Source organism: Brassica rapa, chromosome A08 (assembly GCF_000309985.2).
Source record: "Brassica rapa cultivar Chiifu-401-42 chromosome A08, CAAS_Brap_v3.01, whole genome shotgun sequence".
NCBI classification, from domain to species: domain Eukaryota; kingdom Viridiplantae; phylum Streptophyta; class Magnoliopsida; order Brassicales; family Brassicaceae; genus Brassica; species Brassica rapa.
In genome coordinates this window covers 13,037,949-13,064,269 of record NC_024802.2, presented here as the reverse complement: position 1 = coordinate 13,064,269, position 26,321 = coordinate 13,037,949, and the positions used below count along the sequence as shown (strand labels likewise).

The 26,321-nt window shown below is 38.1% G+C and overlaps 4 protein-coding genes, 1 long non-coding RNA gene and 1 other non-coding gene across 7 annotated transcripts; 2 read left to right on the top strand and 4 right to left on the bottom strand.

The window, feature by feature from the left end:
* Nucleotides 1-3,527: 3,527 nt before the first annotated feature.
* On the bottom strand, nucleotides 3,528-3,633 carry LOC117127631. Its single transcript, XR_004450651.1, has one exon. It is a non-coding gene; the product is annotated as a small nucleolar RNA R71 (small nucleolar RNA).
* A 4,807-nt stretch (nucleotides 3,634-8,440) lies between these two features.
* Nucleotides 8,441-9,078, bottom strand: LOC103834535. Its single transcript, XM_009110603.1, has 3 exons — nucleotides 9,036-9,078; nucleotides 8,873-8,922; nucleotides 8,441-8,767 (listed from the first exon to the last, which is right to left on the bottom strand). The coding sequence occupies exons 1-3, from the start codon at nucleotides 9,076-9,078 to the stop codon at nucleotides 8,441-8,443; spliced, it is 420 nt and encodes a 139-aa protein (XP_009108851.1).
* Nucleotides 9,079-10,861: 1,783 nt separating this feature from the next.
* Nucleotides 10,862-16,036, top strand: LOC103834411 (coatomer subunit gamma). The gene is made up of 17 exons (XM_009110481.3): nucleotides 10,862-11,144; nucleotides 11,350-11,498; nucleotides 11,607-11,720; nucleotides 11,804-12,004; nucleotides 12,087-12,188; nucleotides 12,582-12,689; nucleotides 12,770-13,003; nucleotides 13,171-13,421; nucleotides 13,524-13,695; nucleotides 13,780-13,935; nucleotides 14,022-14,072; nucleotides 14,261-14,398; nucleotides 14,479-14,676; nucleotides 14,762-14,893; nucleotides 14,979-15,152; nucleotides 15,294-15,533; nucleotides 15,620-16,036. The coding sequence occupies exons 1-17, from the start codon at nucleotides 11,099-11,101 to the stop codon at nucleotides 15,812-15,814; spliced, it is 2,661 nt and encodes an 886-aa protein (XP_009108729.1). The 5' UTR covers nucleotides 10,862-11,098; the 3' UTR covers nucleotides 15,815-16,036.
* LOC103834412 (guanine nucleotide-binding protein subunit beta) lies at nucleotides 15,871-18,468 on the bottom strand. Of its 2 annotated transcripts, XR_004450064.1 has the most exons (7): nucleotides 18,063-18,468; nucleotides 17,871-17,965; nucleotides 17,366-17,793; nucleotides 16,572-16,929; nucleotides 16,383-16,496; nucleotides 16,109-16,270; nucleotides 15,871-15,958 (listed from the first exon to the last, which is right to left on the bottom strand). XR_004450064.1 is itself a non-coding variant. In XM_009110482.3 (6 exons), the coding sequence occupies exons 1-6, from the start codon at nucleotides 18,166-18,168 to the stop codon at nucleotides 16,235-16,237; spliced, it is 1,137 nt and encodes a 378-aa protein (XP_009108730.1). In that variant the 5' UTR covers nucleotides 18,169-18,467; the 3' UTR covers nucleotides 16,018-16,234. The 2 variants fall into 2 exon arrangements, 1 of the variants encoding a protein (XP_009108730.1); XM_009110482.3 differs by lacking the exon at nucleotides 15,871-15,958 and having other exon boundaries at nucleotides 16,018-16,270; nucleotides 18,063-18,467.
* Nucleotides 18,469-18,759: 291 nt separating this feature from the next.
* On the bottom strand, nucleotides 18,760-21,592 carry LOC103834410 (cyclase-associated protein 1). The gene is made up of 10 exons (XM_009110480.3): nucleotides 21,179-21,592; nucleotides 20,930-21,098; nucleotides 20,780-20,844; nucleotides 20,366-20,672; nucleotides 20,125-20,275; nucleotides 19,923-20,032; nucleotides 19,777-19,832; nucleotides 19,631-19,687; nucleotides 19,373-19,516; nucleotides 18,760-19,140 (listed from the first exon to the last, which is right to left on the bottom strand). Exons 1-10 carry the CDS (start codon nucleotides 21,461-21,463, stop codon nucleotides 19,054-19,056), a joined length of 1,431 nt encoding a protein of 476 aa, XP_009108728.1. The 5' UTR covers nucleotides 21,464-21,592; the 3' UTR covers nucleotides 18,760-19,053.
* A 235-nt stretch (nucleotides 21,593-21,827) lies between these two features.
* LOC108869373 lies at nucleotides 21,828-25,704 on the top strand. Its single transcript, XR_001955685.2, has 2 exons — nucleotides 21,828-24,042; nucleotides 24,297-25,704. It is a non-coding gene; the product is annotated as an uncharacterized LOC108869373 (long non-coding RNA).
* The last annotated feature ends 617 nt before the right edge of the window (nucleotides 25,705-26,321 follow it).

Here is a 26,321-nt window from a genome sequence, read left to right as displayed (position 1 = left end):
TTAAATTTTATAATAGAAAATATTATTTCCAGATAACAATTCAATATATAAGAATTTTCATTTTTTAAAAAATATGTTTTTATTTTTATAGTTTTATTATATTAATGGTCATGATGGAGCCTCATCATCTCCTTATGAATTGGAGCAAACCTAATGATCTCATTACATTACAATATTATATGAAAATAATATTTGTGGCAATACCATAATGAATATTGCATGTGTGCCGTATGGTGGACTACATTGAGGTTGTAGTTCCATATCCCACGAGAAACCTGAAGCAAACACATAGAAAAATACTTGCTTTTATTGGGCACATGTTGAGGTCTTTACCAAGAAATGAACCTGTGTGGTCACATCTGGTTTCCAGCTCGTTTCCACACAGTAATCCAAGGGAAAAAATCGTCATATATATCAACTTCATTTGCATTCGAATTTCCCCGAACAAAGGCCTCCTTCGTCACTTTGTACATAAACTCTTGGGTGGATGATATCTTGCATATTTACATTGTTTTATCCATTCATCAATGAGCATTTTCATCATATAGATTAGGATTTAGCCATGTCTAGGTTGCATTTTGCATTCATTGTCCTTATTAGGTGCTGGAGTGTGCCATGGAGTGATTTGAGATGTTTGGGAGCATTGTGATCCAAAAGGGGGTGAAAGATGAGCATGGATGGAGCTTTTAGAGAAATCTTCTGTTGCTAAGATTTTGTGGAGACACAGCAAATTGAGTTAGCTTTCTAATGGAAGTGGTTTCAAGTCATTTGGAGATGTAATGAAGGAGTTATGATCAATTTACTAGAGGCATATCCATCTTGGTCGAGCATCGCAGAGTGACCTCTCAGAGCGACCTACCGAGGTCGCTCCCAGCCAGAGCGACCAGTCCAGAGCGACTACCTCAAGTCACTCCCAGCCAGAGCGACCAGCCAGAGCGACCAGCCAGAGCGACCAGCTCAAGTCACTCGCGTTTTGACGCGTCGAGACACAAAAAAACGCGTCGGGAGTGACCTTCTGGAGCGACTATGCTAGGTCACTCTGCGTGTTTTGCTTGGACGATTTTTATGTTATTTCAGGGGCCTTTTGGTCATTTTTTTTTGATGTTTTTACACTTTTTAAACCTAAGTTAAGTACTTTTGTAAGCCATTTTGAGGAAGATAATCTCTTTTCTAGAGAAGAACTAGTAAAAAAACTTTTTTGATTCAGATTTCATTGCTTTCATCTTGTGTTCTTGTTGATTTCTTATCTATTTCTAGGGATGGCAATCAAGGACCTGGACCGCGGGCCTGTCCCGTAAAGGCTTGCTGCGGGGCGGGATTGGGCCTCCATTTGGTAAGCCCGCAAAATTGCGGGCCTCGCGGGACGGGTTCAAAGCGGGACGGGTCAAAAGCGGGACGGGTCAAAAGCGGGACGGGTCGAAAGCGGGATGGGCTTAACCTGCGGGATTTTGAATTTCTTTTTTTATTACACACAACTATGAATTGCTTTATTACAATGTGATATTTCTTGTTTAAGTTGATTGGTTTTGTTTTTAGTATTATGAAGTGGTGTTTTTCTTAAATTAAATTTGGTTACAGTGGCGTTGTTTAGGAGAAAAGTTAGTTGTGTAACACGTCACTTGTGTAATTTGGTAAAGTGATTCACGATTTTCTTTGCAATCCAAATAATTAAAAAGAGAGATGGTTTGATGAAGACATAAAACACTTGAGCCAACTTATTACAAAGATAACAACTCAATCAGATTCAAACTCAACAAAAGCTTATGCTGATAACAAAAGAAGACTTTTAACTCAAGAACGCAAGCACAAACGGAGCTTTGTGGCATTGATTTTGATAAGTCTTTAGTGAAGCTAAATGAGCTCTCTTCAACTCTCTTACACAACTCTTATACTTGAGCATTAATGAAAAAAAACTGTATTAGGCGGTTTGATAAGGAGGCGTCCCGCGGGACGGTCCGCGAAGGCCTATATATTTTGCGGTACGGGTTTGGGCCGGCATTTTGAAGACCGCAGCCCGCGCGGGACAGGCCCGCTGTAACCCGCTCGACGACTAACCCGCTGCGGTACGGGACGGAACGGGATGGATAAACCTGTTTGACATCTCTATCTATTTCTCTACATGGTTAATCTGAAATCCAATATGGGTTTAAGAGGAATCATGGAGATTAGTGAGTAATCACCTTTTGAATTCATGGGTTAGGGAGATTAAGGGTGATTAGGTTAGTTCTAGGATGTTTTAGTGTAGATCATTCTTGTTCCTTGCTAGTAAAGTATTCATAATGCATCTTCTGAGTTGGCCACTCAAAAGTTGATCAATAAACATTTCCCACCCAAAAGGTGTTTGATGAAATGCCTGAGACAACTCTCCTAGGCTTTTAGTATACTTTGCCAAAGACATTTGTTGTTAAAAATGCTAAGATAGCTAATAGACTTGTTAGTAATGATTGCTTTCATATTATTCAACCAAAGACATTTGATGTTTGAGATATGTTAGCAAATGAGCATTCATCTAGACATAGAGCTTGCTTAGAATTGTGTCTAGGCTTAAGGTTGATAGTTTGATTGATCATTTGCCATCCTTAGTTCGATACTTGATCACCCAAGGTCTAATCCCTATGCCCATGAGTTCTCTTTTCCCTTAGTCAAGAAAATATCATTCTGTTATTGCTTTCTAGTTTAGTAGTAGTTTAAAACCCATCTAAATCATTGGTTGCACTTAGATTAAGTGAATACTTGCATTCTCAGTGCTTTGATATCCCTCAGAACTGGTTCGACAATCTTTTATACTACAACATTTGTCTTAGGAGTCTTGAAAACTCCTAACATCAAATTGGCGCCGTTGCCAAATTCTGAGTAGATTTAAACATTGAGATTTAGTCACTTGCTTGAGACTAAGTCATTTTTATTTTCTTTTGTTACTGATTCTCTTTCTTCACCTCCCTTTACTCTACAGGTGTATGAACTTGAGGAGCAGGGGTCCATCAAACCTAGTTCCAAGAGCTGCAGACATTAGAGCTTTAGAGAGAGAGTGTGCTAGAAAGAGAAGAGAAGAAGAGCAACAGGCTCACTTGCAGAGATTGGATACTGATATGGGAGACATACCTCAGGATGATGCTGCCGCCAATGGAGCTAACAACGTTCCACCAAACCAACAACGAGCAGCTCGACCCATTGGCACTTATGACCGCCCCAACATTCATGGTCATAGATTGGGAATCCGAGCACCAGCTGTAGCAGCCAACAACTTTGAGATCAAATCAGGACTCCTCAATGTGATTGAGAACAACAAGTATCATGGCTTGGCTCTAGAGGATCCATTTGATCACTTGGACAGGTTCGACAGCTACTGTGGATTGTCAAAAACCAATGGTGTGTCCGAAGATGCCTTAAAACTCAAGCTATTCCCTTTCTCTTTGGGGGATAAGGCACGTCAGTGGGAGAAGTCTCTACCCAGTGACTCCATCACCACTTGGGATGACTGCAAGAAAGCATTCTTGGAGAAGTTCTTCTCTACTTCAAGAACTGCTAAGCTGAGAAACGAGATTTCCAGCTTTCAACAGAAGAACTTGGAAGCTTCAGTGAAGCCTGGGAGAGATTCAAGGGCTACCAAGCTCAATGCCCACACCATGGCTTTTCTAAGGAGAGCTTGCTGAGCACATTCTACCGTGGTGCTCTTCCTAAGTACAGAGCCAGACTGGATACAGCTAGCAATGGGTTCTTCTTGGGGAGAACTGAGGAGGATGCAGAAGAGCTGGTTGACAACATGGTAAAGAGTGATGCAGTCTACAGTGGAGACCACGACAGAGGCAGTAGAACAGATGATAAGCAAACGAGGAAAGAGATCAAAGCTTTGGAAGACAAGATCGACCTACTCATTGCTGAAAAAGCAACCCAAGAGCAGCTGAAGTTTGTTGGTAACTCCAATCAGGAAGATCCACTTGCTGTCAATGAGGTTGAGGGTTTGAAAGGTCAAGAGGAGTTGTGTTTCATCAACAACAATGGTAGCTGGTACAAAAAGGAGCCCAATTTTCAGTACAACAACTACCAACAGAAATCCTATCCCAACAACCAACAGAGTGGTTATCCGCCTAGAAACAACCAGCAAGGCAGCTATCAGCCTCAGCAAAACCCCTTGTCTGGTTCTTCTGCTCCTCAAGAGAACAGCACTGATACCTTACTGAAACAAATCTTGGAGTCTCAGACTAGAAGTGAGAAGCATGTTGGTTATGAGTTGAAGAACCTTCATTCCAAGATTGATGGGAGCTACAATGAGCTCAACAACAAATTCTCACACCTTGCTTCTACAGTCAAGAATTTAGAGAATCAGTTTGCTTCCATGAACACTCACCAGAATCGCCAGCAAGGATCTCTACCTGGAAAATCTGACCCAAATTCCAAGGAAGCCAAAGCTATCACCCTTCGGAGTGGTAAGCAGTTACCTCCTAGAACCCTCACCAAGGATGCTGAGAAACTAGGTGAGGGGATTTCCATCAACATAGATGATGAAGTGGTGATTGTTGATGAGAAGATCAATGACGAGATCTTGGAGAAGATAGTGGAAGCCAAAGGTAAAGGAAAGGTTGGGGAAGAGAAGAAGACAGTAAAGGATGGTGAGGTTGTTACTCCAGCAAGTGAAAGTTCTTTTGTTCCTCTTCCTTATGAACCCAAACTTCCATTCCCTGGTAGATTCAAGAAGCAGCTGCTAGAGAAGTACAAGGCTCTGTTTGAGAAGCGAATGAGTGAAGCTCAGGTTGCAATGCCCATCATCGATGCTTTCATGTTGATTCCTCAATACAGCAAGTTCCTCAAATATGTTGTAGCTGCAAAGAAGAAGGAGATGGAAGGCATGATGATTCTTACCCATGAGTGCAATGCCATCATCCAGAGGCTTGATGTTCCAGAGAAATTAGAGGATCCAGGAAGCTTCACACTACCTTGTGCTCTTGGACCTATGGTATTTGAGAAAAGTCTCTGCGATTTGGGAGCTAGTGTCAGCTTGATGCCTTTGTCTGTTGCAAAGAAACTTGGATTCACTTAGTACAAGAAGTGTAGACTCTCTCTGGTGTTAGCTGATCGTTCAGTGAAGTATCCTGTGGGCATCTTAGAGGACCTCCCTGTGAAGATTGGAAGGTATGAGATACCTACAGATTTTGTGGTGCTTGAGATGGGTGAGGAGGCTCAAGATCCATTGATTCTAGGAAGACCATTCTTAGCTACAGCAGGAGCTATTGTTAATGTGAAGGAAGGCACGATTGATCTCCATTTGGGTAAAGAGAACATCCTCCACTTTGACATCAAGAGGAAAATGAGGAAACCAAATGTGTTCGGGCAAGCCTTCTACATTGAAGAGATGGACACTCCTGCTGATGAGCACCTTGAAGAGTTACCACCTGAGGACGACGAGGAGGGATCATCTCCCTCTACTCATTCCCCATAGAAGGTAACCCACCACACTCCCCTGTATATACCATTTTATTTTTGCATATTAGTCTTCTTTTCGGTATCTCTCTCTCTACTTGACAACACAGAGACTGTGTAACTCAAGTTTGGGGGAGGTACCAAGTATTTGATCATGTTTGCTTTGATGTTGTTTCATTGAGTCATGCATTGCATACCTATTTGCATATAAAAAAAAAATCAATCATTTAGTTTGCATCATTTGCATTTCTATGAGAGTCTAGAGCATATAGGTTGCATTCACTTGCATTGGGAGCAATGATTTTAAATGCCTTGTAAAGAACACTAGGTTGCACCTGAGTAGCTTTTGCACCTCTCAAAAAGACTTGTATGTGTCGAGCCTTGAAAACTCTTCCTGAAACTTGTTGATTGCTGAAACTCAGTCTTTGAAGCCAACTACAACCTTATTTGAACTGAACGAACTTAATGCTTCTTGCTCATGGTCCCTTGTGTACTGAGTCATGGCTATACACACTTGAGTTGTCACATCCTTTATGCCAATCTTATTTTGATAAACTCTAGTGGTAGACCACTCCCAAAACCCTTCCCTCCTTTTAAGCTTTCATTGTTTGATGAGTGAGGCCTTTTTCGGAAAGTCTTACATGTGCATAATGTTGAGAGTATCGGGAACGACAATGCTTGATCTTCATTCTTGCTAGATTGGGCACTCTATTGTCTAGCTATAGGTGGGGGGTGAGTGTTGTGATTATGATTTGGGAGCAATGAAAAAGGAAAAGAAATGACTCTTTGTGTTTAAGTGAATTATCTTATTGGGATAAGTAGATAAACCTCTAGCTCAAGTTAAAGTTTAAGTGAAAGTTTTGGCTCCCACCTAAAAAAAAGAAGAAAAAAAAAACAAAATAAGAAAAAGAAAAGAAAAAAAAGGAGAAAAGAAAGAAAAAGGGGGCTAGCAAAGTTGTTAGGAGCTAAGAAATATTTTGAGGTTGTAGAAAATCCCTTGTAGATTTCAAAGAGAAGGAGTTAAAGTTATTAGGATCTTTTGGTGAGAGATGTGAGTTAGGTTTGACATTTGGGAATGATTGTGTAATTGTATGTTTGGGAAAAGGGTAGAACAATGGAGATTGAGCATTGTATGCATGAGTTGATCCCTTTCTTAGATATATTATGTGCAATGTCAAGACTACTTGTTTCGAGAGTAAACCACCTTAAAGATCATATGTTTTGAACCTCTTGAATCACTTGAATAAAAGCCTTCCCTTACCCAACCAAATAACTTGGACCAACTGACCATTTGCAAGAATTCACCTGATGTTTTATGCTTAATGAATGTGAGAGTTGGTTGATTTGAATGTGTGGATGCTTGATGATGAGTGTAAGAACAAAAAGAGTTAAGATAGGCCTAGAGAAGCTAGAGTGTAATAAGAGAGTGTGCTAGTTGTGTTTCTTTTGGCTATGTGCTCCCACCTTCAACCTCTCTCCCTATGAGTTCTAGAAAGTTCACTTGTGGACAAGTAAAAGAACAAGTTTGAGGGAGTTGATATCTTGCATATTTACATTGTTTTATCCATTCATCCATGAGCATTTTCATCATATAGATTAGGATTTAGCCATGTCTAGGTTGCATTTTGCATTCATTGTCCTTATTAGGTGCTGGAGTGTGCCATGGAGTGATTTGAGATGTTTGGGAGCATTGTGATCCAAAAGGGGGTGAAAGATGAGCATGGATGGAGCCTTTAGAGAAATCTTCTGTTGCTAAGATTTTGTGGAGACACAGCAAATTGAGTTAGCTTTCTAATGGAAGTGGTTTCAAGTCATTTGGAGATGTAATGAAGGAGTTATGATCAATTTACTAGAGGCATATCCATCCTGGTCGAGCATCGCAGAGTGACCTCTCAGAGCGATCTACCGAGGTCGCTCCCAGCCAGAGCGACCAGTCCAGAGCGACTACCTCAAGTCACTCCCAGCCAGAGCGACCAGCCAGAGCGACCAGCTCAAGTCACTCGCGTTTTGACGCGTCGAGACACAAAAAAACGCGTCGGGAGTGACCTTCTGGAGCGACTATGCTAGGTCACTCTGCGTGTTTTGCTTGGACGATTTTTATGTTATTTCAGGGGTCTTTTGGTCATTTGTTTTGATGTTTTTACACTTTCTAAACCTAAGTTAAGTACTTTTGTAAGCCATTTTGAGGAAGATAATCTCTTTTCTAGAGAAGAACTAGTAAAAAACCTTTTTTGATTCAGATTTCATTGCTTTCATCTTGTGTTCTTGTTGATTTCTTATCTATTTCTCTACATGGTTAATCTGAAATCCAATATGGGTTTAAGAGGAATCATGGAGATTAGTGAGTAATCACCTTTTGAATTCATGGGTTAGGGAGATTAAGGGTGATTAGGTTAGTTCTAGGATGTTTTAGTGTAGATCATTCTTGTTCCTTGCTAGTAAAGTATTCATAATGCATCTTCTGAGTTGGCCACTCAAAAGTTGATCAATAGACATTTCCCACCCAAAAGGTGTTTGATGAAATGCCTGAGACAACTCTCCTAGGCTTTTAGTATACTTTGCCAAAGACATTTGTTGTTAAAAATGCTAAGATAGCTAATAGACTTGTTAGTAATGATTGCTTTCATATTATTCAACCAAAGACATTTGATGTTTGAGATATGTTAGCAAATGAGCATTCATCTAGACATAGAGCTTGCTTAGAATTGTGTCTAGGCTTAAGGTTGATAGTTTGATTGATCATTTGCCATCCTTAGTTCGATACTTGATCACCCAAGGTCTAATCCCTATGCCCATGAGTTCTCTTTTCCCTTAGTCAAGAAAGTATCATTCTGTTATTGCTTTCTAGTTTAGTAGTAGTTTAAAACCCATCTAAATCATTGGTTTCACTTAGATTAAGTGAGTACTTGCATTCTCAGTGCTTTGATATCCCTCAGAACTGGTTCGACAATCTTTTATACTACAACATTTGTCTTAGGAGCCTTGAAAACTCCTAACATCAGTGGAAAGTTGGAGTTGGATCCTATAATGGTTTCTTTACCAAAATATTGAAGAGCACATCAGAAGTGGTAGGAGTGAGGAGCTTGCAGTCTATAGGGGAGACAGTCCTTACAAAACCAAGCAGTGTCATGCCTTGCATGTGCATGTTATCCATAGGTATAGCGGCTATGTTCAATTCCCAATGTGTACTCCACTGAGGAGGGAGTAACACATGTGTAACTTTGTTTTTCTCTAAGCCGACCAGAACACCAACTATCACTGACCTTGCATCTGCTGCAGAAATAAAGAGATCCACCAGATTGGAAGGTACAAAAACTCCTTTCAAATCGTCTTTGCAGCCATATTGAAACTGCACCTCCCAATCAGTTATAGTGACCAAATTATGTGTCTTTATTGGTTATAATGGTGAAATAGGATATTATCCAATCATCCTGCCTTCACTCCCAGCACCCACATTGATGACAATATCGCCATAAAAATCTGACTGATTCTCCATGACTGCAGCTGAAAACATGAATGAGGTTCATAAAGAGCTATCTTTCTAGGGTAGGGTCAAACAACAGTCTCAACCGAACACAGATGGGCTTGCATCCTAAATCAAGAGCCGAAAATTTTACCTGTCCTCACATGATCTTCAAGCATCTTTTGTTGAAAATCCATTTTAGCCGATGATGTTCGTTTTGGAAAGATGACCCTAAAAACAGATAATGAGAAAACAATAAACTATCCAAAAGATGTGATGAATCAACACTTAAATGACTTGTGAAATTCCATTACTAAAGTTTGTTACAAAATGGATGAAACACTAGAGCAGGAAGATAAACACACCAAGTCTCCTGAAACTATAGCCCACAAATGGGAGACCTAATAAACCATTGGACATAATAAACCACAACTAACTATCTAAATGCCAAAGACCCTCAAACAGAATAATGCTAGAGCAAAATGGTGACCCACAAAGCAAGGAACAAGCAGAAAACATAATCTTTCAAGCCATAAATTCAATAAAGAAAGCTCACCTCGAACAACAGCATCATTGGACCACTCTAGCTCAAATTAATCACATAAATCATTGATGTCTTTCTCATTACTAAATTTTGCAAAGACGACTTGGGAGAATGAACTATGTTTACAAAACAAAATAGTCATTTACACATTATAGATAGAAAAACTCCATTATAAGGATTAATAACAAAGCGGATTAAAGATAAACTAACACTAAGAAAAATAGCAAATAACTAAACATTATTTGTTTTGGTGAAGATACATAGAGAAACTGCATTGGCCATAACTTGAACAACTGTTAATACAAAGATGTAAGCTTTCTTAAGAAGACAAAGATAAGATTCAAAAGAAAAAGCAAAACACAATTCCAATTATTTCAAAAAGAAGCAGCAAGAATCATTTGTTTGAATAACAATGATAATAAATTTTAAAGTATTTTATGAAATGCAAAATTTAATAATACTAAAATTTACAATGAGTTTCTAAAATTGATGTTTGAATAACAATAAATTTTTCTTTCTAATACAAATTACCTCAAATTCTTAGTTGAATAACACTAAATGTACATTTTAATTACCGATTGTGTAGAAAATATGCCCAATTTTTGTATATGATCTAGCCCATAAAAACAAAAAGGCATATAATAGAGAAAAACATATCAATTCGAAGATTATTTTTCTCATGCTTACGGAGAAAACCATATGCAATACAATTAATGAAAAGACTATTATACATAATGCATACAACAGGATTTTATGAGTGTTGTATAAATAATCATTATTATAGTAGTGGTTTGAGCATTTTCTCTATTAAAATTGTTATTGTAACACAAATTCTTTGAACATGAATAAAAAATTCTGAGTATGAGTGTTGGGATTATAGTCTTATTCCAACACAAAGATGTTTAAATCTCAACAAATTGTAAAATAGCTAGATAATAATTTTGTCATTTGTAATTAAAGAATAAAGTAGTCTTTCTTATTAAAACAATATTATATGAAAATAACATTTGTTACAATAAGATTTACGAAATGTGGCATTAATCCTTTTTTTTGTAATTTCATTGAAAAGAAATATCAAATGTATTTCTAACCAATTTAATCTACAATTATTTTAAAAATAAACATATGTTTCCTTTTATATTATAGTTTCTTGAAAAATATTTTAAATATTTTTAAACATAATCGTTTGATTAAATTGTGATCGGTCAATGAATTTCTCTAATATTTTGTTTTTAAAATAAATTTTAACTGTTAAATTATGATAATTACAAAACATTGGTTAATTAACAAAATGTCAAAATCCAAACTGATTTGTATATATAAACACAAACTAACATATGAAATTTCCCCTAAACTAAAACTTGGTATAAAATAATTTTGTATTTTAAAAGGGTGGATCAAAATCTATCGTAAGAAAAAAAAAAAAAATAGAATCTAAATTGTTGAAAAGGGAAAAAAACTTATTTTGCAAATGGAGCGCTCGCGTCATTCTTATTTGCACTCTCTGCAAGATCCTAACCTTTAGAGCCTCAGCATATAAATTTGAAGCAGCAGAGCAGATCGAGAGCTTTTGAGTTGTCTTCTCTTTCGATCTCTCACAGTTTCAGACTCTCTCATCCTCTGTAGCGAGATCTGAGAAGTGACAGCGTAAGGGAGTTTTCGGTAGATCAGCAATGGCGCAACCTTTCGTTAAGAAAGACGACGATCACGACGATGAGAGTACGTCCTCCTCCGTTTCTCAGATTTGAAGTTTTCAGATCTGTGCGATTCGATGTATCATTTGATTTGGTTGTGTTAGATCTACAATTACACAAAAGACTATTATTGCGTTTGTTGTAATTACGGAACCGGTTTAGATTTGTTCAGTTTGGTTCTATTACCACATTCGATGATCCGGTCTGAATTGTGGTGTTTTGTTTCTCAGTGGAGTATTCACCATTCATGGGAATAGAGAAGGGAGCTGTTCTTCAAGAAGCGAGAGTCTTTAATGACGCTCAGGTTGATCCTCGAAGATGCTCTCAGGTCATCACAAAGCTCCTTTATTTGCTTAACCAAGGAGAGTCTTTCACCAAGGTCTGTTTCACTTTCATTTGCTTTTTGAACATATCATCGCATATTTGGTGTATAAAATGATAACCTTCTTATTTGTTAAAGCATCATGTTCTGTGAATTTTAATGCAGGTTGAAGCAACGGAAGTGTTCTTTTCAGTTACAAAGCTTTTCCAATCAAAAGACACTGGCTTGAGGAGAATGGTCTACTTGATCATTAAGGAGTTATCTCCATCGTCTGATGAGGTTTGCCTTATTATGAGAGTTTATGCTACTCTTATTGTAAGGTATATGTTTCTGATGAGTTTTGTTTGGTGTTTCTCTCATAGGTTATTATTGTAACGAGCTCACTTATGAAGGACATGAACAGTAAGATTGATATGTATCGAGCTAATGCCATCCGTGTCCTTTGCCGGATTATTGACGGGACCCTTCTCACTCAGATTGAGCGGTACTTGAAGCAAGCTATTGTGGATAAGAATCCCGTTGTTTCAAGTGCTGCTTTAGTCAGTGGGCTTCACTTGCTAAGGGTAAACTTTCTACACACTCAAAACTGTTTCGTTGTTTCGTATTTGTTAGGTTATGCTTATATTCTTGTATTGTTGTTTACAGACAAACCCTGAAATTGTTAAAAGATGGAGCAATGAGGTTCAAGAAGGTGTTCAATCTAGATCAGCCCTCGTTCAGTTTCATGCCCTAGCTTTGCTCCATCAGGTAAGTTTGTTGCATTGGTGTTACCGAAGTAAATTGGTATATGTTTCTGTTCTTTGTTTAATTAAACATCCACTGGGAAGAAGTATGTTGACAAAAGATGTGTTACTATGAGTATTGACTAGAAACATAAACAGTAGGTTTTTTGTAGCGCCGATCATAGCTCTTTACTATGGTCATTTAGAATTTGTCTCGGATAGCATATGTTACATGTTTGGTTGGAAGAATAGCCTAAGACTTGTGACTTGTCCAAGTTATATGAGTTAGAAAATGATATATGTCGCTACTGTTACATTGATTTGAAAAGGCTCCCAACACAATGTGCTTTTCTTTTTTGCATTTACTAAGATAATGAGAATTAGCTAATAGATATTGACAATCAATCATCATGTTCAGATACGCCAAAATGATCGCTTGGCTGTTAGCAAGTTGGTCGGTAGCTTGACCAGGGGATCTGTTCGTTCTCCATTGGCTCAGTGTCTTTTGATACGCTACACCAGTCAGGTTAGTGCTCCATGCCTTTTGATTATTTGATATGTGGTTGAAAGTAACTTTTCGATTCAGCTCTAGTTTCTATTGTGCAGGTTATCCGTGACATGTCCAACCATGGTCAATCTGGAGAACGTCCGTTCTATGAGTTTCTGGAGAGTTGTCTGCGCCATAAGGCAGAAATGGTGATCCTTGAGGCTGCCAGGGCGATCACTGAGCTTGATGGTGTGACAAGCCGAGAATTGACTCCAGCAATCACTGTTCTCCAGCTCTTTTTGAGTTCCCCCAAACCAGTGTTGAGATTTGCTGCTGTCCGAACTCTGAACAAGGTTTACAATGCTCTCTTGATCAAAGTCTTTATAAACAATTTTTTCAACTCTTTCATTGTATATGCACACCGAAAGGATGTTATAGTTTTCTGGATAACTTCGTTTCCTTTGCCATCAAGGGTAAAGAAAATGTTTCATTGTACACTAAACGTAAGTTTGACGCACAGGTTTCGATGACTCATCCTATGGCTGTCACCAACTGCAACATTGATATGGAGAGTTTAATTTCTGACCAGAACAGAAGCATTGCTACACTCGCAATCACCACTCTCCTGAAAACAGGGAACGAATCAAGTGTAGAGCGCTTGATGAAGCAGATAACTAATTTTATGTCAGATATTGCTGATGAGTTCAAAATTGTGGTCGTGGACGCAATAAGATCGTTGTGTGTGAAATTTCCTCTCAAGTACAGATCCTTGTAAGTAAAGTCTTACGGTGTGCTATTTGTACTTTTAGTCTCTAGCATTGTTTTCATAGCATTGTGGCTTATGAATAATATGTGTCACCTTTTCATCTACAGGATGACCTTCTTAAGCAACATTCTTAGGGAAGAAGGTGGATTTGAGTATAAAAGAGCAATAGTAGATTCTATTGTGACCATTATCAGAGATATCCCTGATGCCAAGGAAGGTGGATTGCTTCATCTTTGTGAATTCATTGAAGATTGTGAGTTCACATATCTTTCAACACAGGTAAATCATCTTCTCCATGATCCATCTGATGTTTCGATTAAAACATGTGTGTGTGTGGTATTTAAATGTGTTTTTTTCGCACAGATCCTTCATTTTCTGGGAATCGAAGGGCCCAAAACCTCAGATCCAAGCAAGTATATACGATATATTTATAATCGTGTGCATCTGGAAAATGCCACTGTCCGGGCTGCTGCTGTTTCGACACTAGCAAAGTTTGGGTTTATGGTTGAATCCTTGAAGGTAAGTGCAGTTCTATTGTTAACTTAGTTCTTTATTTTATCTTCCATGACTGATTGTCAAGAGCTTAATCTTTGGATGCTCGACAGCCCAGGATTACCGTTCTGCTGAAGCGCTGCATCTATGACAGTGATGATGAGGTGCGTTTCTAGTCTTAGTCTATTGGTTGTAGTATCTGTGCATTTTTGTTTCTGTCTGCTATTTGTATGCCCCTTGAGTGGGTTGCATCATTATACATTCATATGTTTGACTTTGCAAATATATTCTGGGAAGATACATGCAAATTGTTTGCTGATCTGATCATGGATTTTGACCTCTTTATTTGAAGGTACGTGATAGAGCAACATTATTTTTGAGCGTCCTTGGTGGTGATGGTACTCTTGACGCTGATAAAGATAGCAAGGAGTTTCTGTTTGGTTCCTTGGAGGTTCCTCTGGCCAACATGGAAACTAGTCTGAAGAATTATGTGAGTTTTATCATTTCTCGGTTTTCTTATTTTCGTAGGCTTCTTTGTACATCAGTTATCTTATATCTTTGATCCTGCAGGATCCCTCTGAAGAAGCTTTTGATATCAACTCTGTGCCCAAGGAAGTAAAATCTCAGCCCCTTGCAGAGAAGAAAGCCCAAGGTAAAAAGCCCACGGGTCTTGGTGCGCCACCAGCTGCACCTGCTTCTGGTTTTGAAGGCTATGAAAGACTTCTCTCATCTATTCCAGAGTTTGCGTCCTTTGGAAAACTTTTCAAGGTTGGCGCTGATTTTTTTTTTCCTGTTTAAATCTAATGTTATTTAATTACCTTAATTGCTTTAACTTGTACTTTCTTTTTCTCAGTCTTCTTCACCTGTGGAGCTAACTGAAGCAGAAACGGAATACGCCGTCAATGTTGTAAAGCATATCTTTGACAATCATGTGGTGTTTCAGTACAACTGCACTAACACAATACCAGAGCAGTTGTTGGAGAGGGTACTGAGCCATTGGTCTAAAACATTGGTGTAAAGCTTATCTTATGCTTATGCCCTCTTTCCTCATGGCATGAGTTGTTTTGTAGGTCAATGTCATAGTAGATGCTTCAGAAGCAGAGGAATTCAGTGAAATAACTTCGAAGGCACTAAACTCACTTCCTTACGATTCGCCTGGTCAAGCCTTTGTTGCTTTTGAGAAGCCAGCAGGTGTCCCCGCTGTTGGAAAGTTTTCCAACACATTGACTTTTGTTGTTAAGGAGGTACATGTTGCTTTTCATTTCTACCTTTTTCAATCTTTAGATGAAGTGGAAGTTCTAGAATGACTCTAATTTGATCATGGGTAAAAAGGATAACAAGATGACTAATTTGTTTGTGTATTATGAATGGGATTTGTAACACAGGTTGACCCAAGCACAGGAGAAGCAGAGGACGATGGGGTGGAAGATGAGTACCAGCTGGAGGATCTTGAGGTTGTATCTGCAGATTACATCTTGAAAGTGAGTGTCTCCAATTTCAGGAATGCATGGGAAAGCATGAATGAAGAAGATGAGCACGTAGATGAATATGGCCTGGGGCAAAGAGAGAGTTTGGGAGAAGCTATAAAGGCTGTCATCGATCTTCTTGGCATGCAGCCTTGTGAGGTTAGTCTCTCTTCCTGCCTTTTCTTCCTGTTTTTTCCGGGTTTGGTGATAACTTGAAACTGACACTTGGAGAAACAAAATTGCAGGGGACGGAGACAGTTCCGAGCAATGCAAGGTCACACACTTGTTTACTGTCAGGTGTGTACATAGGGAACGTGAAAGTGTTAGTGCGGGCACAGTTTGGGATGGACAGCTCAAAGGAGATTGCAATGAAACTGGCGGTTAGAGCAGAGGACGTCTCTGTCGCTGAGGCCATTCACGAGATTGTTGCCAACGGCTAAAACTCTTGAGGGATCATCTCTCACGTATCTTCTCCAAGTACGAAAGAGTTGCCAGAAATAAACAAATAGTTTTCTTCATGTTGCTAAAGATCCTCACTTAACCAACCTCATAGTACAATCTTTTCTTTTAAATAGTAATATTACCTTCTTTTATTTCTACATTATTACTATCAGACATTGGAGTTTTTCCTTTTTATGATATATATTGGTCTTCAAGTTCCATGGAATGATCTGAATTTGAAGTGCAGGCTAGAGAGTGATCCTTTCTTACACAACTCCACTATATCAAAAGCAAAACACCTTCTCAACAAGATTACAAACCGACCGTGTTTTACTTCCAGACTACATAACATATTAACAACAACCACAAGAACTGGAGATAGAGCAGATACATGACTCTTTAAGTTTGTTTTGTCTCCTTCATATCACTCTCCTGTGCCCTCCAAACGCCCATATCTGTGTGTAATTAAACACACACACACACACATCCAATGTTAATTCTTACCTTAATTTCTATATCACTGAAAAAACATAACATGATATGATATATTAGAGTGTCACTACTAACCTTAAGATTTGAATCCCAACTTCCTGTACATAAGGCGCTTCCATCTGCTGACATCCCCAAACAGCTTATCCGATTCTTGTGTGAATCCTGAAGCTCCCCCAGATCCAATACAACCTGCAAAAGAACCACACAATCACAATGAGCTAAAACAAGTCCCACCACTCAGTACTCAATATTTAATTAGCTTACCTCTCCCAAGACAGTATCCCAAACGTAGCAGGTGTTGTTATTAGCGTAGCCAGCGAAAAGAAGCCTCCCCGAGGCAGAGAATGCGATGGAGGTCACAGGCAGGTTCTCACCATCACCTTGTGGCTCGTACACCTGGAGTTGATGACCAGTCCTAATGTCATACAACCTGCATGTTCCATCTTCTGATCCAGTCCCAAATCTATGCCCATCCGGAAAGAACTTGACAGTATTCACATCTCCCTTGTGCCCATGAAACGTCCCCACTGCTCTGCTTGCATCGCGAGTGTCCCACAAGCGTGTAGTGGTATCACATGAACCAGATATGAACCGAGTTGGGTTTGATTCACTGATTGATACACTGTAAGACATGGGACACAACAGTTAGATAAAGGCATGAGTTTCGCTAAACTCCAAAATATACTCTTACCCATACTAAATTTATACACAAATCAATTCAACTCCCTATCCTATAGACCAAAACCTATAAGATTACCTACAACAAATCTATATCGGTATATCAAATACTCAATTTCATATTTATTTTGATCTGACATTTAAGATACTTAGAAAGCGAATACTAATAAGAGTTAGATTCGAAAATAGGTCTTAGACAGAGTTATAAAAGCTACCCGAAATCGAAGTATTATTAACCGAACCAACTTGAACATATATAAAACCTAAATTGGACCTAAGAAACTAAACCCGAACGCCTATGCCTAAAGATACGGTACTTTAGAAACCGTATAAACAAAGTGATGCCAAAAAAAACAACCACATGGAAGCAAAATCCATACCTTAGTACATCAGCAGTATGTCCAGACTGAAACTCGCCGCCAAAAACAGAAGTTTTAAGACCAGTAGTAACATCCCACAAGACACAGGTCTGATCACCTGAACTAGTAATCAGATGAGCATCCTCATTTGGGACATACCGACAGCACGAAACATACCCCTTGTGACCACTGAGCATTCTCGAAACCGGTACAGTTCCGTCTTTGTCTGCGGTCGAGCTAAGACTGAAGATGGAACAAACACTCTCCAACAACCCACCACACGCAACAGTCTGACCATTAGGAGAGAAGGCACATGTCATAACCCATGCACAAGGGAGTTTAATAGCGTGAGTTTTCTGACTCGTTAGAGCGTTCCATACTATTAATCTACCGTCTTGAGATGCACTCACGATCCGGTTACTCTCCGGTGTCCAGTCTAATGAATGAACCTATTAAAGTTAAAAAAAAAAGTTGCTCGTTTACTTGTGAGATAAGAGATAAGATTGAAGTTCTCTCTCTCACTCACCTTCCCCGTGTGTCCTTGAAGAGTACGGCAACAAACTAGATCCGTCGCTCCGAATTTCACCGGAGAACGACCTTGCGCCGCCGTGTACTTGGCCACTGTCAAAATTCAAACACAGAGAAATAAAAAACACTAAGAACAAGATGTCTTCAACCATGAGAGGTAGATTGTGAAGAAGGAAGAGAAGCAAGAAACCATCGGTGTCGAGTAGCTGGAGGCGTCTCTGTATAAGTCTGTCACGGAGGTTATTAACGGTCTCTGTTGCGACGGCGTGGCGCTCTTTGAGCTCGGAGACAGACATTCCCGCTTCGGAGTTGGTCTTCTCCGTCGCCGATCAGAGAAACTAGAGAGAGCAAATGTTTAGGGGAGAGGAAAGTTCATGGTCGGACCCTAGAAAGAGTGGGAGGAGGAGGAGGAGAAGAAGAAGAGATGAAGCATTCAGACACGCTTCGTGTTCTTCTTCTTGTTGATGTCTCTGACCTGACAGGAAGACGACAATTGACTGTTCCCATTTGGGATAACAAAAGTGGACCCCATTCACAATGCTCAAACGACGTCGTTGTTCGGGAATTTGCTCTTTTGCCGTTAGTTTTTCTCTGTGGTTTTGGTTTTGTAGCTCAATTATTTGAACAATTACTAACATACGACTGTGATGTTGACTAATATACTTTTCTATTAGCATTTGACATAATTTAATATACTTTTCTATTAGCATTTGACATAATTTAATATACTTTTCCTCTATTTCTAACTACAACGCTCGCATCATTTTTTTTGTCAACAATCGCTCGCATCATTTACAAAACAAAACCAAAAAGGTTGAATAATATATATATATATATATATATATATATATATATATATATATATATATATAAATTTGCATATTCCAAAAACAGGAACAACCTTTTCTCATCAGCAATAGCTCAGAAAAAAAGTATGAGCGCGCACAAAAAAATATTAAATCCAATCCAGTCCAAAGCCTCAAGGACGAACAAAAGACGAGATGATCAACATCACGAAAAGAAAAAAAAAACAAAAGAACATCCAATCCCAAAACTGGGGGATGGAGACAGAACCACAAACAAACCAGATTCTCTTCTATTATAATTAGACGAAAACAAGTTAAAAGAAGACCTCATATTTAAGCAAAAACCCAGACTGAACAGAGATTATTCCTCTTTACTTAGGCACCTGAGTGAGAGACCGGCGTTGTCTCGAACTTCCCTTCAGTGAACATATGGTTGTACTGTTGAGGCAATGCATGTTCCACCTACGTTGTTGTATAATAAAAAAACATTATGAGAATGATTCCTTTAATGAACTGTGTCACTTCACTCAAACATACACAAGTCCTTGGTTATAATAAGCTTGTCATTAATGAATTCTGAATTTTGGTAGCACCCACAGTAACTAGACTCGAGAAATATTTCGTTGCTCGATGTATAAATCCCAGGAATACAAGGAGATCAATTGTCATGGTTACAAAAAGAGGAAAGACATACCCAATCTCCATCAGGGGAAGCACCAGGGACCATTACATTTATCTCACTCGACTTAGCTGTTGTAATAGCTGTCTCCAATGAGTCTTTGTTTAGGTATAATTGACAGCCAGTTGTGTTGTCCACAGAGACTGTGGGAGCTGAACCCTGAAAGAGCCATAGATGACGTATAGACAGAGCAAAAACATCATTGTTCACGGAAAAACTGCAGCAATTAGAACTACATCATATGTTTTTTGGCCATTATGATAGAAAACATACCTGGCATTGTACTTCAACGTTTGTGCAGTTCACAATCTCAAATGCAGCAACAACATCCTATACAGACATGTTAGACTTTTCATTACTAGAAATCGCCTCTCTGAATAAAGTGGGAATGTAAGAGGAAACAGTATTGTCCCACTCACCGTGAAGACAACACCCATTTTGGTGCATTTGTCAATGGTGATGTTATTGACTTTTCCTACAGATACGGAAAAACAGTAAGAAACTCGAACATTATTTTAGCAATTTTCCAAACTTTTACAGTAGAACTGGAATGCCGCAGAGTTACCTTGTATCTGCAAGACAGAATCTTTGCAACCAAATACATACACAGACTGTTTGGAATCACACTCGCTGATAACCAAGTCCTTCTTCCCAATTTGGTTCTCAACAGCCCACCTAATAGTTCAGTAGAAGCCATATTAGAGGACTTCCACCATAGTTTGAATTTGCATCATCTAGTTGTTTGTTAGTAAAAAAAAAAAACCCACTTGCGACCCATTTGAAGTTCCATTTTCGCTGGTCCAGTTTTCGAAACGGCTGGTTTAGTGGTGGTACGAGTTTCCTTCTCAATGGCACTCACTGCTCCAGATCTATCAGCACGGTTCTTTGTCTTCATATCATCCGTCACCTTTTTAAGACCTGTAAACCAAAGAACGAATAATAAGCTACTTGTGAATCATATTCCAAAGTTTCAGAAAAATATGAAGCCGCACGCAAACTCAAACGTACCTGAGGTCACAGAACCTGAGCTGAGCTGCTGGAAAACAGCAGACATCCCTTGCTTCTGGTTCGACGACGATGACGGCTTCGAAGACTCAGAACTAAAGAGAGATGCAGATGGTGCTGGGGGAGGAGCAGGAGCACCACCAGGTGGACCCTTTGCAGGAGCACTAACAGGCTTCCCTGACGCATTCCAAACAGGTCCCAAGGCGTAATGACTTTTAACATAATCCCTTAAACCAGGTAAGTAAAGCTCTTTCAAGGCCTTAGCCCACTCCACATGATCAGCGTCTTTGTTACGGTACTCCACCAAAACCTAAAGAAGAACACATAGCTCCTCACATGATTAAAAGAGCAATTTAAGCATATACAATCCGAAAAAGCAATATGTTTTCCAGAAAGCATAGAAAGAGCATCATCCACCTTGTTGCTATAGAACTCAGCCATCTGCCAACTTTCCTCCACATGAGCTATTGGCATACTCATACCTTTTGCAAGGAAAATATTGAAAACCACATCACAATCATTCACAGTGACAGATTACCAAAAACATAATGGCTCAGCTTAGCTTACCACAATCTTTCCCGGTGAAAGCAATCCAAGCCAATGCAGATAAACTATCAGAAGCAGCCTTAAGGTGATTGAAGTAATCATTCCTCTTTCCTTGAGTCATAGCGTCAGCTTTCATCGTAACATCATTCAACGGCTTGAGAAATCCAGCTAATCCAGCCATGTCAGGCTTCTGCTCAAAATCAAAACCAATCCAAATCCATGAACCGATTACAACTGGTATTAGCAGGATTGTAATGTTTCCCGTTTTACCTGAGTTTGCTTGATGCGAACAAGCAGCTCCTTCTGCGCGGCGAAGGCTTCGGCGACGATCTTCGTCACGTCGAGAACAGGTCCGCCGATCTTCTCCGCCGCGGTGATAATCCTGCCGACGCATTGCGAAATCAGATCGTCGTAAGCCAGAATCGATGGATCAGAGGCCGCCGCGACATTGGCGCCGGAAGAGAAATCTCCTCCGCGGGAAAGAGTAACTCCTCCTCCTCCTCCTTCGAGCCTCGTAACCGCAGCTTCGAGGCGCTTGATCAAACTCTCCTCCATTTTCGCTTAACAACAATATAGATCTGGATGAATATCCAATTGAGAGTCGTTATTGGGTTAGTGTTCGTGGGTTTCATGATTATGGAAAAGTCAGGAGAATGTGTGATGCCACGTGGCGGCTTTTAGAATGATTATCTCTCGCAGGTGGTGGAGTGGTCGTGTTTTGTCGGATCAATCGATTGACCTGACCTCATATAATATTTGATTGACCCGAAATCGATCCGGTTGTTTTAGATTTCGGTAAAATCAAAATAGTTTTGGTTTACGATACGGTTCAGCTTTGGTTTGGTTTTGTTTGGTCTAATTCGATAAGTAAACCAAAAGATAAAATATGTTAGAGCATGAGTAATAATGGTAAGAATCTCAAACGAGGATTTACCCCAAAATATGTGTTGATCACTGCAGATTATGAATTAGAGTGGATTTGATTATTTGTGTTGTGGGTTTCATGATTATGGAAAAAAGTCAGGAGAATGTGTGATGACACGTGGCTCTTTAGGATGATTACCTGTATAGCAGCCCAGGTGGTGGAGTGGTCATGGTTTGTCGTGGTCAATCGACTGAGCTCGTATCATTTCCTTGACCCGAAATCGATTCAGTTGTTTTAGATTTCTGTAAAACCCTTAAATAGTTTCGGTTTACAATACGGTTGTTTAAACCCTTGTTAATCTGAATACCAAACAATTTACAAAGCACTACTTAATAATTTTACAAAAATTTGTAAATATATATATTATCAATTCAAAAACCATTTTAATAAATTATTTTCATGCTTTTGAAATATTTAATAATTAATTAATTATTAATAAATTATATAAGATAAAGTTTTTTATTAAAATATTTTTATTACGTAAAATAAAATTGAAAACATTCATACATACATAAATAATATACGTTTATTTATATATATTTTTTTTTAAAATATTCAAAAGATTATGATGTAAAATATTTTTTTTGGATACATAATATGGAATCTTTTTAGATAATGATGATTATCAAATTCATGAAATTTGTTTTTTTAATTTATGAGTAATTATATATAACAAATCTAATCAAATTATTTATTAAAGGTAATAAATATTTTAAAATATAATTAAACTTAAAATTATGGAGAATATGACAAATCAACAAATAATAATATAGATAGCTAACAGATGTTAAGGATGAGCAATAATAGTATCTCAAAGGAGTTTTTTTTGAAAGAAGTATCTCAAAGGAGTTTCACCCAAAAATATGTGTTTTCTTGGACAAAGATGTTATTTCATTCTACTAAAAGTTTTTTGGTGCAATATAGTAACCAAAGTTACTCTCCATTACCGGAAAAGGAAAACACAGCTGCTACAAAGATCAAAGCATTTATATCTAAAGAAAATGCATAAACAAAATCACCAAAGTAATTCAAATAACGAGGGGATAATCAGGAGATAGAAAACACTTGTAAAGAACAACATTCCTATAAACTCAACGGTGGCTTCGATTGATTTGAAGCGTTTTACAGTGACCTGACGGTTCAAGAGCATTTGCAGGACCATAACGATTTCTTCCAATGTTGAGAAGATGGTGTTTTTAGTGCCAAACCTTTGATGTCGACCCTTACTGCCACTCTACAGAACCGGACATGAGATTTTCGCGCAAGGAAACTTCATGAGCCTTTGAAGACAACTTTCCCAAACGAAATGAGATAGTTAATCTACCAACAACCAAGAACATCTGTATGACTCGTTTGTTCACAAATGTGTTGTTCTTAACAAGAGTTCTATTATACATGTGCCTTGTTTGTGGTTGGATTATCTTTACCATTATGACTCCTTTGTGGAGATTTGTGTTGCATCAAATTCTCCTTTTGTTTGGAAACCTTTTAATGCAGGGATCCTACTATATAAAAGAAGCTAATTTGGGATGTTCTAAAGGGTGCCACATGGGCAAAATAATCCCCACCTATCATATTGCCATGTCACTATGGGCTGGATCTCAAACCAATTTGAAATTCCGGCCCAACCTTGCCCATTCCGGCCCAACCTTAATTCTCCTACTACCTCCTTCCCGTAACCTAATCCTCCACTCTACCAAAAGGCCATAGCTTTCTCAAGAAGGATGGATCGATCGTAAGACATGGAAGGGTTCCTACTCCCTCAGTTTTTCACCCTATATAAACTCCTACTCATATTCTCTGCTCAACACAAAATCACATAAACCCATAAAAGCACATCCGGTGCTGGCTATCAAAGCAGCGAATCTCTTAGTTGATATCATGTTTAATCCACGGACTGGAGTTGGCTCTTCTTTTGTCATCTTGAGCGAGTCGATGTCTCGGTCGCTACTACTGTAGTGACGGCGATCATTTCGATGGTGATTAGAGTCTGAAAAAACTGATGACATGTCTGAGGATGACGAAAAGGAAGAAGACGGAAAAGCGGCCATTGTTTCAGAGGACAGTTAGATCGTAAGGGTTCTTGCTCAAATATTGTCTCTGATACAATATCTATCTTTTTCAGGTTTGTGCAGGAATATTACATACAAACCGATGGATCTTCAGTCAAATAATGTCTTAAAAGCAGCTACTCAAATAAGTCTCTGAGGTAAGCATTGTTTTATTTGCTAGAAGAAGAGTTGTAAGAATGTTGTGTCCTACACACTGAAACTTTAGAGTGTGTCTACTATGTTCTTTTACATCCCTTGGACTTAATAGTCTCATGTGTACAGTCAATTCAATCGGTGGTGAAGGGTGTATGTATTAACCAAAAAAAGCTGTACTTGAACAGAACTGGAAGTAAGTTAAGACTTAAGAATGTACTGTTTATTAATTGTCATGCACCCTTCTTATTTTTTGCAGTCTCTGAGACCAGAAGAAACTTAAAGCGGAGCCAGGCTATTGAAGCACATCCTGCTTTATTTTCTCAGTTTAGGGTAAAGTATGTTGTTCCTTTGTGAATTCATTTCAAGTCTAATATTTAACTGCAGTATGAAAAAACATTATTAATGATATATACCTAGGAATGTGATCTCCTTCTATTATTATATTCTTTGAATTCAAGAGCTTCAATGCTGGACAGATCACAGCAGAATCATTTAGCTTGGTGCACAAACAGGCTAGGTTTCTCCACTGCTTGATATTTTCATGGTTATTTTGCATCTTTCGCTACATTTGTAGGAAATAGTTTTTTTTTTGCAGGAAAACCATCAGTTTCAAATAGGCAGGCAGATCCCTTTTCCCCAAATGCATGTTTGTAGTTGCATTACAAGTTAATTTAACTTCCGTAGTTTCTGGTGAAAAATCATAGCACCTTTTTTTCCCACAGGTCTCTCACAATTTCACTTGGTATATGTCATCACTAAGCTTGGCATGTTATTTGTATACAATTTAGACACTGCTTCTGCTAATCTACAGAAATCTGATAAGTCCACACCCAATTTTATCGGACTTTTGAAGCTTTCTGAGTTGGAGGGTTTTATGCCAGTTAGACAAGTTCTTTTGGCTAAAAATCTACAGTAATACCTTTTATTAGTGGTCCAGTGTGCATAACCTTGTTTTCAGTTTTTCACAGTAGAACTATCTATTTCAACTTGCCATGTGAAGAATACTATGCTATTGTACAACAGTTGAACAATTTTGAAAATCTGATTTGTTTCCTTGGTTCAGATGAGTGGACCTGTTCTCTTGCTGAAATATTTATAGTTAACGAACAGAACCCGGTCTTAAATTTTCTGTTCTAGAAACTTTTTGCACAACAATTTGTAGCTTTCGTTTCTATAGTTGATGTGGTTTTTAATCTTTCCAATTTTTTAAAATGGAGCAAGATTTTTCGTAGGTGGATTTTTTTTTTGCTGCAGTGTATGTAACAAAATAGAAAGAGTTCTTTCCCCAAAGAAAATTAGAATTCAGCTCAAAAGTTGTAATGTATGTGCATCAGCAGAAATGCTTCAAAGTTCAAATGTATCTCGCATGGAAACAACAGGTCTGTAAGACATTTTGACCTCAGGTGATGATGATGATAGGTGGTAGGTGGTTTCAGTGGCAATGATAATGAGGATAGGTGGCAGGTGGTGATGGTACAGTTGATTTGGTTCTTGGTTATCTCGATGAGAGACATAAAGAATGGCATGAAGCTTTTGATATACACAACTTTGCTATGTAATTTTTAAAAATTCTTATATCCAAATTATAATAAAAATATATGTTTTATACATGGATAATAACTTGATCATAAAATAAGAAAACATGATGTACAACAAAAAAAAAACATAGAAAAAATATAACAGTAACAAACTTTTATATTGTGTATCTAATAATATGTTTACTCTATTACATTGAGTCATTTATTTCTTCTTTCACAATATCTAAAAAAAAAAAAAAGAAGTATAATAAAAAAAATCAAAGTACCAATTCATTCAAAAGTAAATGTATAAGAGTACAAAAATCAATTATGATTTGTGTAAATTAAAAGTATATACATGACCGTTTGCAGTTTTGGTGTGTATAATTATTTGATTGATGACATATTATTTGATTTTTTTGGGCTGAAATATAAAACTAACATATTGTTATGTTCCATTTAGTTATGTATTTATATATGATTTATTATGTGGAAACAGAAAATGAGATATTTGATTAGATAGAATTATATACTTTCATTCAGTACCTCCGCTGCTGAAAAGATTAATTGATTTTTTTTTAATTTACAGAGAATTAATGGTTACTCTACATTTAATTTATTTGGTTAAATTACGTTTGGTTCACTCTAACTCATTCAAGCAAATTATCCAACTATATAAAAGGGACTAAATTCAAGGCTTTTGAGACTATCCACCTCAACCAAAATATTCTCATCCAAAAAAAATTAAAAATAGATGTCATTTA

Coding starts and splice junctions, on each gene's coding strand:
- LOC103834535 (XM_009110603.1), bottom strand. CDS start 9,078: ATGGATTTTCAACAAAAGATGCTTGAAGATCATGTGAGGACAG. Junction 8,923..9,035: donor TGAAGATCATGTGAGGACAG/GTAAAATTTTCG, acceptor TCATGTTTTCAG/CTGCAGTCATGGAGAATCAG. Junction 8,768..8,872: donor ATGGCGATATTGTCATCAAT/GTGGGTGCTGGG, acceptor TGGGAGGTGCAG/TTTCAATATGGCTGCAAAGA.
- LOC103834411 (XM_009110481.3), top strand. CDS start 11,099: ATGGCGCAACCTTTCGTTAAGAAAGACGACGATCACGACGATGAGA. Junction 12,189..12,581: donor CCCTAGCTTTGCTCCATCAG/GTAAGTTTGTTG, acceptor CATCATGTTCAG/ATACGCCAAAATGATCGCTT. Junction 13,422..13,523: donor CCTCTCAAGTACAGATCCTT/GTAAGTAAAGTC, acceptor TTTCATCTACAG/GATGACCTTCTTAAGCAACA.
- LOC103834412 (XM_009110482.3), bottom strand. CDS start 18,168: ATGTCTGTCTCCGAGCTCAAAGAGCGCCACGCCGTCGCAACAGAGACC. Junction 17,966..18,062: donor CCAGCTACTCGACACCGATG/GTTTCTTGCTTC, acceptor GAATTTTGACAG/TGGCCAAGTACACGGCGGCG. Junction 16,271..16,382: donor GTTGGGATTCAAATCTTAAG/GTTAGTAGTGAC, acceptor AATTACACACAG/ATATGGGCGTTTGGAGGGCA.
- LOC103834410 (XM_009110480.3), bottom strand. CDS start 21,463: ATGGAGGAGAGTTTGATCAAGCGCCTCGAAGCTGCGGTTACGAGGCTC. Junction 20,276..20,365: donor CTCAGGTTCTGTGACCTCAG/GTACGTTTGAGT, acceptor TTTGGTTTACAG/GTCTTAAAAAGGTGACGGAT. Junction 19,688..19,776: donor AAATGGGTGTTGTCTTCACG/GTGAGTGGGACA, acceptor ATGTCTGTATAG/GATGTTGTTGCTGCATTTGA.